The sequence below is a fragment of the Pseudopodoces humilis genome, chromosome 1, assembly GCF_049639895.1.
Source record: "Pseudopodoces humilis isolate 2021_Gansu_Grassland_sample_001 chromosome 1, ASM4963989v1, whole genome shotgun sequence".
Lineage (NCBI taxonomy): Eukaryota > Metazoa > Chordata > Aves > Passeriformes > Paridae > Pseudopodoces > Pseudopodoces humilis.
The window spans coordinates 108,677,744-108,691,251 of NC_142200.1; the positions used below are offsets into that span (position 1 = coordinate 108,677,744).

Below are 13,508 nucleotides of genomic sequence, written 5' to 3' on the forward strand. Positions count from 1 at the left end.
AAAAAAAAAATCCTTAATGCTGCTTTTTTGGATGCTGTTTATTTTTAAATAGTTTTAACCATTGACACATACAATCATCTTTTATTTATTTTCTGATTATTTCAAGTTCTTCTTATACAAGTTGAAAGTATATACAAGTTGAAAGTCTAAAAGTAACACAGGAACCATTTTGTGTACTCGCTAAGAGGGCATAGAGAAGTGTATTAATTCCTTCATAAAAGTGGACATGAAGTTGCCTCTTGAGAAGCTGTGATAGCAGCCATGTTAGCCACATAGTTAAGAGTCAGGATGAACTGAGTAGAAATGGGTCAGCCATTTGCCTCAGGATCTCCAGAGCCAGCTGTGTGCCTGACTTTTATTGTTCCCAACAGAAAGGTGAAAGTCTTACAGAAATGTAAGTAACATGTAAATTGAAGCTGGATCAAGCTAACACAGATTGAAGTATCTACCTTTTTAATGGTCTCATTATTATTTCCTATCTTTCTTTGCAGTTCATTTCTAAAACCTGGTTTCTCTAAAACAGAACTCAATCCAAAAAAGCCACTTTGATTTTACAGTATCGTGCCCCACACTCAAAACCCACCCAAAATCTCCCTCACTGGTTTCAGAGATGGTTTTTATGTGTATAATAAGATGTCAGCTGTGGAGGAAACTGATTCTGAAGTTTGTAACCCTCACTCAGAAATGAAACATTTTTTAAACTAACTATAACTAGGTAATCGTTCAGCTGCCCTAAGAAACAGAAGCACCATCATGATATTGCTGTCTCTACACTTTATTGGGATACTACCACTGCCATTTACATCTGGCTCTGTGTTGGCTGCATCACATTGTGGAAAAGCTTTTTGAAGAGCCCAGCTTGGAAATATTTGTATTATACTGCCAAGGCTGAAATAACTACCAAGTTCTGGATAAGATGCCCACAGCAGTTAAAATATTTAAAATTGATCCTTCCAGTTCTGCAGGGTACAGACACTCCAGGATGCAAATACTTACAGGTTGGTTTAACACGTGGCCATTTAAAAAGTTTTATGATTGTACTAATGGAGTTTTTAAGACAAATACAATAGGTGAGCTACTCCAATGAAGACATTTGCAAAACTAAAAATTTATAGCATCTAATTTTAGAAGATTTTCTATGCAAACTCAGAATTATATTCCTTAATATAGCTTATGTGATTGGGAGTGATCAGAATTATAGCTAAACTTCCAGTAACCAACAAAAATATAATATTGAGACTTTTGAAAAGGTAGACAAAATCTCCAGTTTTTTACAATGTCACTCATAATTTTGTCATGTCATCTGCCAGACAAAGTAGTGGCGTGCTGATATGCAGTCTGCTACTGTAATACTAACAAAAGACTTCACCTTTACAGTATACTCAAAACACCACAAACAAAACATAGGCAGCTGTTTAAGGACAAGCATTAGTAAGACATTGATAAAGAAAATTCCATTCCACAGATATTTAAGGCACAGGAAAAGGCTTAGATGTTTGCATTACTCATTATTCAGAAAAATCATAGCCACAGCATGATCCATGCCAAGACTTTAGAGCAGTGAATGACAACCAAGTACAAGTGTCAGGAAAATCAAGAGCAGCAACATGAGAGACAGGCATTATCATCTGCCCTTCACCTACTCAGTCCACTCCAACAAATTTCATCTTTCCCTTGGCCTGATCTCTGGGCTATTCTCATCACATGATAGGGTATATAATGTGCTGTGCCTGCTTTTTTTAGTTTATCCAGGTCCTTTTATTTGCCACTGAATATCTGGACACTAGCAATGCTGAGAAACTAAAATTTACAGTAGCACACCTCTGTTAATAAAGACATGAGAAAACAGAATATAAACAATGTAAGTCTGTGTCCTTCCTGCCTCTGTAACAGTTCTGTTTCATCAGAAAGCTAAAGGTAAGCTTCAACAGAGATAAAAGAAAAAAAAACAAGAAGCCTGGTCTTCTCGAAATCCAATGTCCATCCAAATTCATGAAAGTTGTAGTTAATATTTGTTTTTCTACATGTTTCTCATTTTGGCCATGAGTTCTTCTAAGCTTTCTTCAGACTCTGCTACTGTCTCCCCAGTTATTAAATTATCTTCCTGTTATGAATAAGAAGAAAAAGTTGTCAACAAAAAAAGTAAACAAAAAACCCCCAGAGATTGGCTTTATTGTTTTTACACCACACCATTTTCCTGGCACCAGGCACTCAGTTGTGAGATTAGGCCTAAGTGATTATAAACTTCAATTGTAAACTATTTTGACTAGGACTTAGAATGTTCTTACTGCAATACATTCAGATTCTATGTTCCCCAGGTATACTCATTGCTCTTTGACTACATACAGCTTTTACAAGATACATATGATAAAAATTAATTAGCCACCTAAACATCAACTTAGAAATTCACATTTGCTGTCCTTCCCCCAGCCCACAAATGCATTCCTATCATCTCAGCAGTGCATTCACACTAGCATCCACACTTACAGAAATATCTTTCCTAGGAAGACAAAACTGGACCATAAAAACGAATACTCCAATGAACTGAGGTCAAGTTTCAATGGAATTGCTTAAGATGGAATTTTGTTTTAGGTTTAAAGGGTAACCAAACTGGCTGTTATCATAAATTTAATCTACAATGTGTATTTCAAAAACTCATAAAGAATAAATATGTTACCTTGTCTGGGATAGTATATGCTACACTAATTCCCTCAGGAAGCTCAGGTACTGGGCCAGATGCAGCCTTCAGCTCATCTTCGGAAATTTCTGATACTAATTCAATGCCTTTGCATTAAAAGGAAACAAGAACTCCATTAAAAGTTAGAAGAAAAAGTTCTTTAATCACCAAGTTATCGCAGTAATAGGAAAGGTGCAGGTACTTCCCCAAAACAGAATAAAATTAAAGCAGAAACACCTTTGACTTTAACAACTTCATTCTATTATCAATACAAAATATTTTCCCTTTACAATATATGAAATAATTCTATATATGCAACTTATGAACCAGAATGGCATCTCTCCCTTGTCCTTACCATTTAAACTTAACCATAAGGACACTTCTCCCAGTGTAAGATAAGATTATTTTCTATAGCATGTAATAAGCAGAACACATATCTCCATTCTTAAAATGGTTACATAAAACACATTTACCGTTCCTTAAGATAATTCCTTCTAAATTGAAACCCTCAGAGGAGTGTAAAAATCCATGAGATCCCTCAGCACAGTGGTTATGGAAATGACAGCTGCTCTTTAGTATATTTAAAAGGAATATGCAGTTAATACATTTTCTCATATCTCTCTCATCTTCAGACCATCTTCTGAGAAAGATTTTATTGAAGCAGCAGTTATATTTTGAGTCTAAAACCTGCACATTGCACTAGAAACGTATCATCAAGTTGTGGCAAAATTACTTTCAAAACCTGTGAAAAGCCAATAGTAATTGTGTACGTTACAAAAAGTAGGAACTAGAAGAATTCAATGTACCCTAAACTGTGTTCCCTCAAATTGAATCTCAGTATTGGGAACATCATTTAGTCTCCAGTTGATGACTTACCCCAGTCATTTTCTTCGTGCACTATTTCTTCTTCCTTTTCAATCACTTCTTCTTTTGGTCTTGCAGCTTCCTTTTTCTGGAGGGAAAACACAAAAAGTAAACCCCTCAAAATCTAACAGTCCAATTTCCAACAACAGCAAAGAAGATCAAGCCTGATATTTGCATTTCTTTCAATATGTAAGATAAAAAAGTTCTAAATGGTGGCTGCTTAGGAGCAAAAAGGCAGAATACCACCAAGTCCAGAAAAACACCAAACCCATTAACACTCAGAAACTCAAGTGCCAGAAAAGTTTGCATTCAGTTAAGTAATATTTTCTTCTACGTAATTCCTCAACCTTTCTTCCTACCCTGTACTTTAAGGTAAGTACTGTATATTTAGAAACATGTACAACCAACTGAAGATGAATGCTGCAAAGTGGAGTAGCAACGAACACTTTCTTTTACTACAGATTTGCAGCTTGCTTTGTTCTCTAAGAAAAGGGAAATAAAAAAATTGACCCATGAACACAAACCATTTTTACCTTATAATCTTCTTGCTGTTTTCTGCAATTGTGGTCACTACACTGGGGGTTTGGCTTCATAGACATAGTTGGGAAGAAATCCTGCATCGCATTGTAACCAAGGTAATAACTCACAGTACCAAAATTTAATAGGTATCTAGAAACAGAGAAAGAAGGAGCTTGTAATGCAGCTGCAAACCTAAAACTTCAGTTGTTCAAGGAATAATTTTTCCTCAACTTTTAGAATACACTTTCAGATTCCTGGAGTTGTAGAGTCACTGTAATTGCCTTAAAACCAGTTATGCTCTAGTCAGCTGACAACAGAATAACTGCATCAATATAGAATCCCATCTTCTCATAGTGTGTGAGAATAAGAGAATAACTCAGCTACAGGCAAGAGAAGTAATTTATTTTCCATGTACAAAATTTCAAAGACAAGTCAGTGCTGTAGCATTTTTTATATACAACTTAATGCTGTCAAATCAGAGCATATTTAAATGCAGAACTAAGAAAAAAATGTGCATGTGTGTATGCATTAACAGAAATTCTTTGGTAAACACTGAAACTGTTTCTTACCACTGAAAGGCTCTAGTTCAAATTCAAGCAATGTGTATTTCAGCCCTGTTCAATGTGGCCAATACCATTAGGAAACAAGACATGGACAAGAACCAGACCTGTCATTATGAAATGTTCCTTCAGGGGTCTTTTTCTCATATTTTGCTGTACACATCAAACAGCAACAACTCAGTCACTTACTTGAGAACATTTTGTACAAGCATTCCTGCCACAACACCCATAGTTGTAGGAAGACTGGCTGCACAAACTCCTTCTCGTTTCAATGTCTTCTCATCAATATTTGCAGCTACTACCAGTGGAGGAGCACACTGAGGGGCAGTAGAGAAATTAAACTGTAAAAAAGCATTCAAGAAATTCCACAGATCACAAAGAATTTTAAAGTACTGCATCAACTGTGCCAGGATCACACCCACTAGGCCAACTAATCTTCACATTCCCAGTCCCACTCTGAAAGGCAAGTGAGCATTTCAGCAGAGCACCACGTACCGCAAAACAAGCAGATTCACCAGGTATGATCAGCTGGATGTGTCCTGACACTGCATTTTCACTCACTCCAGACTCCATCCAGATTTGTCCAAGTTCATTGCAGGCCTTATAAACACATAAACACACATGTCAGCAATGCAGAAGTTTAATGAAAAGGAACCCAAAAATGTGATAAATTGGGAGTGATGAAACACATTCATCTCCCTGCTTTCAGGCAAAAAGGCTAGGGTCAGAAAAAGGGACATGAAGAGATAGAAATTATTTATCAAAGGACAAATCAGAATTAAAGTTGCCCTCATGAAGCCAGCCAGCCCTTTGTGCTTTCCTGAGGACCTGAGATGTTTTAACAAATACAGATATTAGCGACCCAGTTACAGCACACTACAGAATATAATTCTGTATAATTCTGTATCTGTGTGCCTTCCCTACCTGCAATTTATGGACCAAGTCAGCTGAAGGGTAACAGAAAACATACATTTGGCATATACCCTACACTGGCTGCTACTATAAATAGAGTTTGATTAAATAAACAGCATTTTTAGTATACAAAAAGTCATGTAAAGTATACAATTAGCTATAGAAAATCTTTAAAACTTTCTAAGATTTAGCATACCAGCCTTTGAAAATACCATTATATAAAGAGAGTAATTTGAAAAGACAGCGTTTATGACACTTCAGTCTTTTACTAACCATTAGCTGATAGTAATTTTAAAGTCTTCAGTGATATTTATACACATTAAATGAGTTGATAAGAACTGAGTAAAAGCTCAGATTTCTCAAGCCACGGCAGACATTTCTTAGGAGATTGTCTTCAAGTTCCTGTCTTTTCTATAGTTCCACAATTCCTAACATTATTTATAGGAGAAAATGGACTTCCAGAAGCTCATGCCTTTGGTGGCCCTACCGTGTTAATTGCCATGCGAGCTTCAAAGTTGTCCACGCAGCTTAGAACCAGATCCACAGGCTTCCCTTCCTCCAGTGCACCATTACTGAAACAAGCATCAGAAGTTTATATTAAATTTCTGGCAGAACAAAATACCAACATGGCAATCAACACACTGTTTTAGAGTACAGAAGCCCAAGAAAAGTGAATTTCTAACAAAAGCTGTGCAAATGCAGTACAGGATACAACCAGCATCTTAGATCTGAGGTAGAAACAACACCATGCTGAAGCTGGGATTTAAATATATGTACATCTTAGATTGTTTCATATAGTATGCACTCACAGTACAAAGTATTGGAGAATTGTATCTTTGTACAACAAAACTGCAAATCGTGTAAGTTATTCCAGATCTCTATGAGAACCACTTATAACTACATTCTTCTTCATTCTATAAACCATACCTGAAACTACTACAGAGCATTCAAGGTATGATCTGATCTGTTTTCCATAATGGAAAACCTAGTGTTTTAGATGGAAATCTAAAGATGCACTCATAAAAAATAATTATGTAAGAGTAGAAATAAATGCCAGCTATAGAGGACACATCTAGGCAGAAATGTCTTCATATACTTATGTTTCCCAGAGGTTTTCAATTGGAAGTTATTAAATCGAAAAAGAGCCCCAGCAAGAAAGATATCAGGCTGTATAGAACGACACATCAGCAGAAGTCAGCAATATGCTAAAGTTGGGGGATTTTACCTTATTCTATCCATGAAGTGCTCAAAGTTGTCCAGTGTTGTGATGTTGTAGTTATGTACTTCAAACTGAACATCAGGATTAATGTCCCTTATGGAGGAAATAATTGGAGTCAGTAAAAAAGAATACAATGATAATTTGCATTCTACTTCCTAACTTCACAAGTGTTGCTACAGTCTTAAGTTTCCAGTCTGAACTCTAGAATTCACCAATTTGTCAAAAATTCAGATTAGATAAGAAAAAAACCCGCAACGTATGGAAGTGGCATCATTTATACCAAACTTCTGAGCAAAACTGGCTATACTTAAAAAGTAGACTCACATTAAGGTTTATTGACCAGTACAAAAATGTCTTTGAAGTATCAGTCATCCCCACAAATATTTTATACTCAAATTCCCAAATTAGATCATGCTCCTTTGCAAATGATTAAGAGTGAAACATTGGTTTTCTGGAGCAGCATCCTCGTTAAATACATTTTGATACCCACTTCTCCAAGTTATACCTCAAAGTGTGTTCTGCTGCTTGTACTTTACTTAATCCAGCTTGATGAGGTTGGAAGAAGAGTCTGTTCATGTTTGCCAGTTCCACTTTGTCATAATCAAACAGAAGCAGCTACAATAAAGATTGTTTTAACATGTGTGAATCTCCAGAGACTCTGCAAAAAGAGCACTGTGGCAAGGCATTCTGAACAACAAAATAAATTCTAAAACCAAAGCCAGAGAAAACTCCCCCAACCAAACTCCCTCCCTCAGAGATCCATTCAGTTCACATACAAGAGATACCAACATCATAAGGATGTGAAAACTGAACCAATCTGTTAAGTTATTAAAATTACTCAATAAAATGTTAACTCTTTATTTGAGATAAACTAAGAATATTAAACTGATAAAACTAGATGAACAGTATCACATCTATTATCACATTCCTACTTGCTGCCACATGACAAACCAATGTTTGTGATAAAGAGATCTGTTTGCCATCTATGCCACTACGACATTTCAATTGCATGAGATAAACTTGGTTCGTATGAGACACTATCTTTTATGTGAAATACCCCCACCTTTTTCTGTATTTTGTTTTCCTTTTGCAGTAATCCAGCATGTTAGCGAGATGGGTTCATATAGAAATGACAAACATCCAAACAAAAATCATCCATATGATACAGGATTAAGTTCTAAATAAATCAATTTTACCAGCATAAGAAAAATACATACTCTTCATGTGTGTTTACACAAGCACTGTTCTTGAGTGCTTTCTTCACAACATTTTTTTATTTGGTGATCAACAGGGTGAAATCAAATCAAATACTTTACAAATAGGACTGGTCAATCTACTAAAAGATATTGAAGAATAAATAAAACTCTCATTACCTTACCAATGCCACACCTTGTCAGCATTTCAGCAGTGACACTGCCAACGCCCCCTACGCCTACTACTGCAACTGTGAAGGTACGGATTTTCTGCAGAAAGAAATAATATACAGATCAGTATCTCAAAAGTGGTCCTCCCAGGGAAAAAATGCAAGCAACATTTCATTACAGATAGAATCCTACCTCATAGTCTTTGACAATTCCCATTCTTTTTAACGCCATCAAGCGACTACAAAGAAAAAAAAATGCAACATTACACAGAAAATGTATGTTTCTAACAACAATTTTGCTTTTCAGGTACTTAAAATCACTTCTGCTTTAGAAATAACCTCACCAAGCAATAAAGTCAAGCCTGCTGTTTCCACTGCAGTTGTGACTGCTAAGCTAGGTATGTTCTGAGTGACAGAGTAGATGCTTTCCTATTTGCACTAGAGTCCTAAACCTGCAGAAACTCATGCACCTATTCCTCTGGTACATGTAATATCGATGGCATCAGAAGGACACAGCTATTTTTCTAAATGAATCCCTGACTTACAGAATGAAAAGTGACACTTTTTTTGGTAATGAACCATATGGCAGCAAACTAGTGAAGACTTGCACTGTTTTCTGATCCATTTGATTAGATTAATGTAACATCAAAAAAAAAGAAAAATAAATAGCGACTATCTGGTTTTGAGGATAACTAAAAGGGTTTTAAAGTAACATTTTATCCCTCTGTTCCATTTTTCATTAATGTACAAATATCAACTTGTATTGAGGAAAAATAAAACCAAACCCAAACCAACAAAACAAAAACCAAAAAATCATCAGATTTCTAGAAGGGAAGGGGTCTCTAAAGCTCAAGAACTCTATAAACCAACTTCTAAAATAGGCAATATGGAGGAATGAGGCTAAGACCTCATGTAATACCATTTACTAGCAACCTAGCTGAAAAACTCACAAGATTTCCTCTCTTTCGCTCTCCCCGCCTGTACTGTAAAGCAAGATAATACAAAGTAACCCTGACATCCACCACCCCTGACAGCGCAGTCAGGTGGGAAATCAGAGAGCATCTCTGCCCTGCTCCGCACGGAGCACCTGCCTCCTGCACTGCCCGACACCCTCCTGAGCACACCCAGCCCCATCCCTGAGATTCCCACCGTCCCGGCCCTCCTTCCCCATCCTCTGCATCCTGACAGAGCCCTCCGCAGCCCTCACGGCCCCTCACCGCACCTGTAGGGGTTGGAGTCGGTCACCTCGGGGCTCATGGTGTCGATGCGGGCCCGCGCCGCTCCCCGCCCGCGCTTCTCCCGGGCCAGCTCCTCCTCCAGCTCCCGCACGCGCCGCTCCAGCCGCTCCAGCCGACCGGGATCCGCCATGCCAGCGACACGTCTGTGCCCGGCCCCGGGAGCTGCCGGGAAGCGCCGGGGGCGGCCCTTCCCGGGGCCGGCCCCTCCCCGGGCCGGCCCCTCCCGGGGCCCGCCCCTCCCCGGGGCGGGCCCTCCCGGGGGCCGGCCCTTCCCGGGGCCGGCCCTTCCCGGGGCCGGCCCTTCCCGGGGCCGGCCCTTCCCGGGGCCGGCCCTTCCCGGGGCCGGCCCTTCCCGGGGCCGGCCCTTCCCGGGGCCGGCCCTTCCCGGGGCCGGCCCTTCCCGGGGCCGGCCCTTCCCGGGGCCGGCCCTTCCCGGGGCCGGCCCTTCCCGGGGCCGGCCCTTCCCGGGGCCGGCCCTTCCCGGGGCCGGCCCTTCCCGGGGCCGGCCCTTCCCGGGGCCGGCCCAGGGAGGAGACTGAGGGGCGGTGGCCGCCGGGGTGGTACTTGCTTGCTGGGGAACGTCGTGTTCCGAGAGGGGCCGACAGTCAGGGGGCGGTGAAGTGCTCTTCTTGGCGCACCGTAGGCGCCTCTGGGTGACCGGCCTGCGAGGATGGCGGCGGAGCCGGGCACTAGCGCGGTGCGGCAGCAGCACCGCTTCGACCAGGACAGCCTGGAGCGGTACCTGAGCAGCCGCTTGCCCGGCTTCCCTCGGCAGCCCGCGGGCGCGCTGGCTGTCAGGCAGTACAGGTAACACAGGTGACACCGGTGACAGGTGGCTGGCTCAGCTGGCGGGGCCGCCGCCGCTCCCCTGCCCCGGGTAAGGGCGAGCAGAGGAGCCACTCGCTGCCGCCTGCCAGGGAAAGTGGTCGGGGTAGCGCCCTTTGCTGTCGGGATGGCGGGCAGCAGCCATCAATGGATTTTTAAGATGCATTCTGAGTTGTTCCAATTAAAAGCACGTCACAGCTCGTCCCTTGAGCTGCTGGAGAATACAAAGTTTGCGGTGGCGGCCAAAGTGACCTTTGGCACGCTCAGTCTGTGGCTGTCTGTGGGCGGGCTGTGTGTTGGGTGGACTAACCGCTGTCCTCAGAGTATACCCACTATTGTGTTATTGCCTAGACATAAATCGCAATTGATCTGCTCCATCTTCAATTGCACAGCAAATAGCGACGTTCAGAAGCACATACATGACTTAAGAAATCAATGGTAAAAGCGTTAGGCTGTCACCATTTGTAAGCAAATCCACGAGAACAGCGTAAAGGTGTGCCGAGATTCCCGTTACTGCCCGCGGAGCATAATGCGGTGTGCCAAGGAGGTGCTACACCCGGGCTCCAAAGTCTCTGCTCCATAGAGAACTGAGTTCGTTTGCATCCAGCAAATCAGTGGTGTGGCTGTACGACTTCATGTCAGGAACTAACTACTAGAAGCAAAGTTATTCCAAAAATAAGGATTCGTTCCTTTGTAGTCATGACCATAACATATCTACAACTATCACGAAGCAACAGTGAACAATTTTTCATTGTCTTCTGATGTAAATATAAAACATTAATTCATTCAGTCCGCCCTAATCTTCCTATGTACCTCAGCTGAGAAGAATTTAGGGGGTGCCTTAGGAGAAGAGCTAATAGTAAAGTCTCCTAAAATTTCATTAGTATTTGTGCTTTTACTTGGTTTGGTAATTGTAATTACAGTTCAAGGATTCAGCTGACCTAAATTTCTTTTGTTCTGGGAAGAGTATTTGTCAGATAAGCTTTTTAAACTATTACAAACTATGCCCTAACTACTTTGGGGAGAATGGAAACGTAATGAGAGGAATGAGGGCAAAAGTTCATTTGATTTTTATTTTCCAATACCTGTCTAATAATTTATTCAACTATGTCAGAATACATCTTAAAAATTAACCAGAATAAGGGGAGAAAAGCATTCAGATTAACTCAGAGCCATGAGGAAAATAAGGATCAATGGGTTTGATTGCAATATGATAGACAAGGTGTTATGAAGGATTTAACTGGGTTTTCCTTCTCTTTTACACGTGTGATTGAAATGTCTAATTTTCTTTATGACTCAAACATGCATTCTTTAAAATGTTACAGTTCCTATAGGCTGTCCCTTAAGCATAAACTTTGGACATGATAATCAGGCTGGCAAACAGAGGGGCTTGGTACTAGAATCAGTAATTTAATCATAGAATAGAATCATAGAGTGGTTTGGGCTGCAAGGGACCTTAAAGATCATCTAGTTCCAATCCCCTTACCATGGGCAGGGACACCTTTCTGTAGACCAGGTTGTTTAGAGCCCCATCCAGCCTGATGGGCTTGAATACTTTCAGAGATGGGGCATCCACAACTTCTCTGGGCAGCCTGTTTCAGTTGAGATTTGAAAAAAACCCACAACACAAAACAGCTCTGGAGAAGATGCTTTCCTCCATCTTGCCGTTTTGTTTAGGTCAAGTCACACTTCATTTTGCAAGTATAATTTCTGTTAGAAGTTTACAAATTTTTAAGTACTTGAATTTTTGAGTAATTATAATCTTTCTCTTTGCAGCTCAGGCCAGTCAAACCCAACCTTTTACCTTCAGAAGGGTGGGCAGGCTTTTGTGCTCAGGAAGAAGCCCCATGGTCCCCTTTTACCTAGAGCACACAAGGTAAGTAACATTCTTCACTGAGCTCCATACACTTTGTATTGCAGATGAACAGTGTCTATATGTGATGGTCAAGCACATTGAAGAATGTGTCCAGAAAGGCAGTGAGTTGCTGGATTATTTCCTATGTTTTGTGCTCTACATGTAATTAAACGTTCAAGAGGATTCACCATACTCATTAATGTTTGGGAGGTTTTAATTGGACCTAAATTTCTGTGTCTCCTTCAGGTCGACAGAGAATATCGTGTGCAGAAAGCCTTATTTTCAGCTGGGTTTCCAGTGCCTGAGCCCCTTTTGTATTGCAGTGACGTTTCTGTCATTGGAACAGAGTTTTATGTAATGCAGCATGTAAAGGTTGGTCCTCCAGTGTGAGATTCTTTCCCTCTTCCTCCTACAAGCTGCTTTTGAATTGTCTAAAACCTTTCTGTTAGAGCCTTACCCAGCACAGTATTGTGATATGAGCATAAATAATCTTCTGATATTTTAAAGAAATGCTAGCTATCAGTAATTCTCACAGATTTCAGCTTCTCCAGGGCTTATTTCACACTTTGCTGAATTTTTTAGCACAGTATTTAACCTCTTGTTCTTGTTTGAGCTCTTGGAAAGATATCTTGAAATGAGGCAATATTGCTTCTGTGAAAAGCATACACAAATCAGAGGGAAAAAATTCTGTCTGTAAACTGAATCTTTGGACATCCTGGAGCCTGTATTGAAGATAGGAACTGACATAAAAACACCTTTTCTTGAAAACAAAGCAGAATTCCAGTTTGAACACTAGTTTCAGAAAGAACACAGCATATCTCTGTCTGCACTCTGGGGGTGCTGTAGCTGAGTTGATATACTTTTTGTTAGATTTTGGTGATTTTGAGCATAAGTCTGCTGTACTGTGTCTTTTTTTTCTTATCCTGTGGGAGGAGGAGTTGAATTCAGGCCTTTTCCTCTTCACAGCATCCCATTCTATCATCAGGTTCACTGGGAAATTAGAAATGTAAGTTTGTGGGCCACTTTCTGAAGATTAGGTTAACCTTCCTACAAAAACCATAAATCAAGAGTAATAGAATGTAAGGGCTGTGAAAAATTTGAAATACGTTTCTTACATCAAAGATGGAGAATTTTACTAATTTTGATTATAACAAAGTGATTCCTTAAGAAGAAGCCTTTTACATTTCGAAGTATGTAAATGTACGGTCTGTCCATTCTATGATGGTTAGCACTGCTCCCTTTTTAACAGTTGTGAAAATGGAACAACAAACCCATCTTCTAAATGTATTCAACTGTTTTTAAGGAGAAAAACAAGTGAATTTCTTTGGATTGTTTGAATCTTTTTACCCACAACCCACCCATTCCACTGCCTGCCCCTCCTTTCCCCTGGGGTCTTCATTGGTATTTTTTCTGCAATTTAGCTTTTAGGGACAATACAGAAACATTGTTTTTCCTGATACTTTTAGACTTGAGGGT

The 13,508-nt window shown here is 40.3% G+C and overlaps 2 protein-coding genes across 5 annotated transcripts in view; one reads left to right on the forward strand and one right to left on the reverse strand.

Annotated features, from left to right (window-relative positions):
• Positions 1-20: 20 nt before the first annotated feature.
• UBA5 (ubiquitin like modifier activating enzyme 5) lies at positions 21-9,530 on the reverse strand. Of its 2 annotated transcripts, XM_005519006.3 has the most exons (12): positions 9,337-9,530; positions 8,308-8,353; positions 8,125-8,214; positions 7,257-7,366; positions 6,758-6,844; positions 6,020-6,104; positions 5,116-5,220; positions 4,810-4,937; positions 4,075-4,210; positions 3,554-3,629; positions 2,678-2,784; positions 21-2,104 (listed from the first exon to the last, which is right to left on the reverse strand). In XM_005519006.3, the coding sequence occupies exons 1-12, from the start codon at positions 9,480-9,482 to the stop codon at positions 2,021-2,023; spliced, it is 1,200 nt and encodes a 399-aa protein (XP_005519063.1). In that variant the 5' UTR covers positions 9,483-9,530; the 3' UTR covers positions 21-2,020. The 2 variants fall into 2 exon arrangements, with proteins under 2 accessions (XP_005519063.1, XP_087908656.1); XM_088052530.1 differs by lacking the exons at positions 8,308-8,353; positions 9,337-9,530 and having other exon boundaries at positions 8,130-8,216.
• Positions 9,531-9,873: 343 nt separating this feature from the next.
• Positions 9,874-13,508, forward strand: part of ACAD11 (acyl-CoA dehydrogenase family member 11) — a 28,905-nt gene continuing 25,270 nt past the window's right edge. For 2 of the 3 annotated variants that reach the window (XR_015772966.1, XM_005519005.3), the window contains exons 1-3: positions 9,875-10,159; positions 11,954-12,053; positions 12,279-12,404. Coding sequence is in view for 1 of the 3 variants with exons in the window: in XM_005519005.3 (XP_005519062.2) it covers positions 10,023-10,159; positions 11,954-12,053; positions 12,279-12,404 (363 nt within the window). In the remaining 2 variants the exon portion in view is untranslated. Of the gene's footprint in view, positions 10,160-11,953; positions 12,054-12,278; positions 12,405-13,508 lie in introns of all 3 variants that reach the window. The other variant, XR_015772965.1, reaches the window with a different exon arrangement.

What these genes read in the sequence shown, in the direction of transcription:
- UBA5 (XM_005519006.3), bottom strand. Translation starts at nt 9,482, where the DNA reads ATGGCGGATCCCGGTCGGCTGGAGCGGCTGGAGCGGCGCGTGCGGGAG. An exon ending in GAATTGTCAAAGACTATGAG is followed by an intron (nt 8,215 to 8,307) that starts GTAGGATTCTAT and finishes TTCTTTCTGCAG; the next exon opens with AAAATCCGTACCTTCACAGT. An exon ending in GCACGAAGAAAATGACTGGG is followed by an intron (nt 2,785 to 3,553) that starts GTAAGTCATCAA and finishes TTTAATGCAAAG; the next exon opens with GCATTGAATTAGTATCAGAA.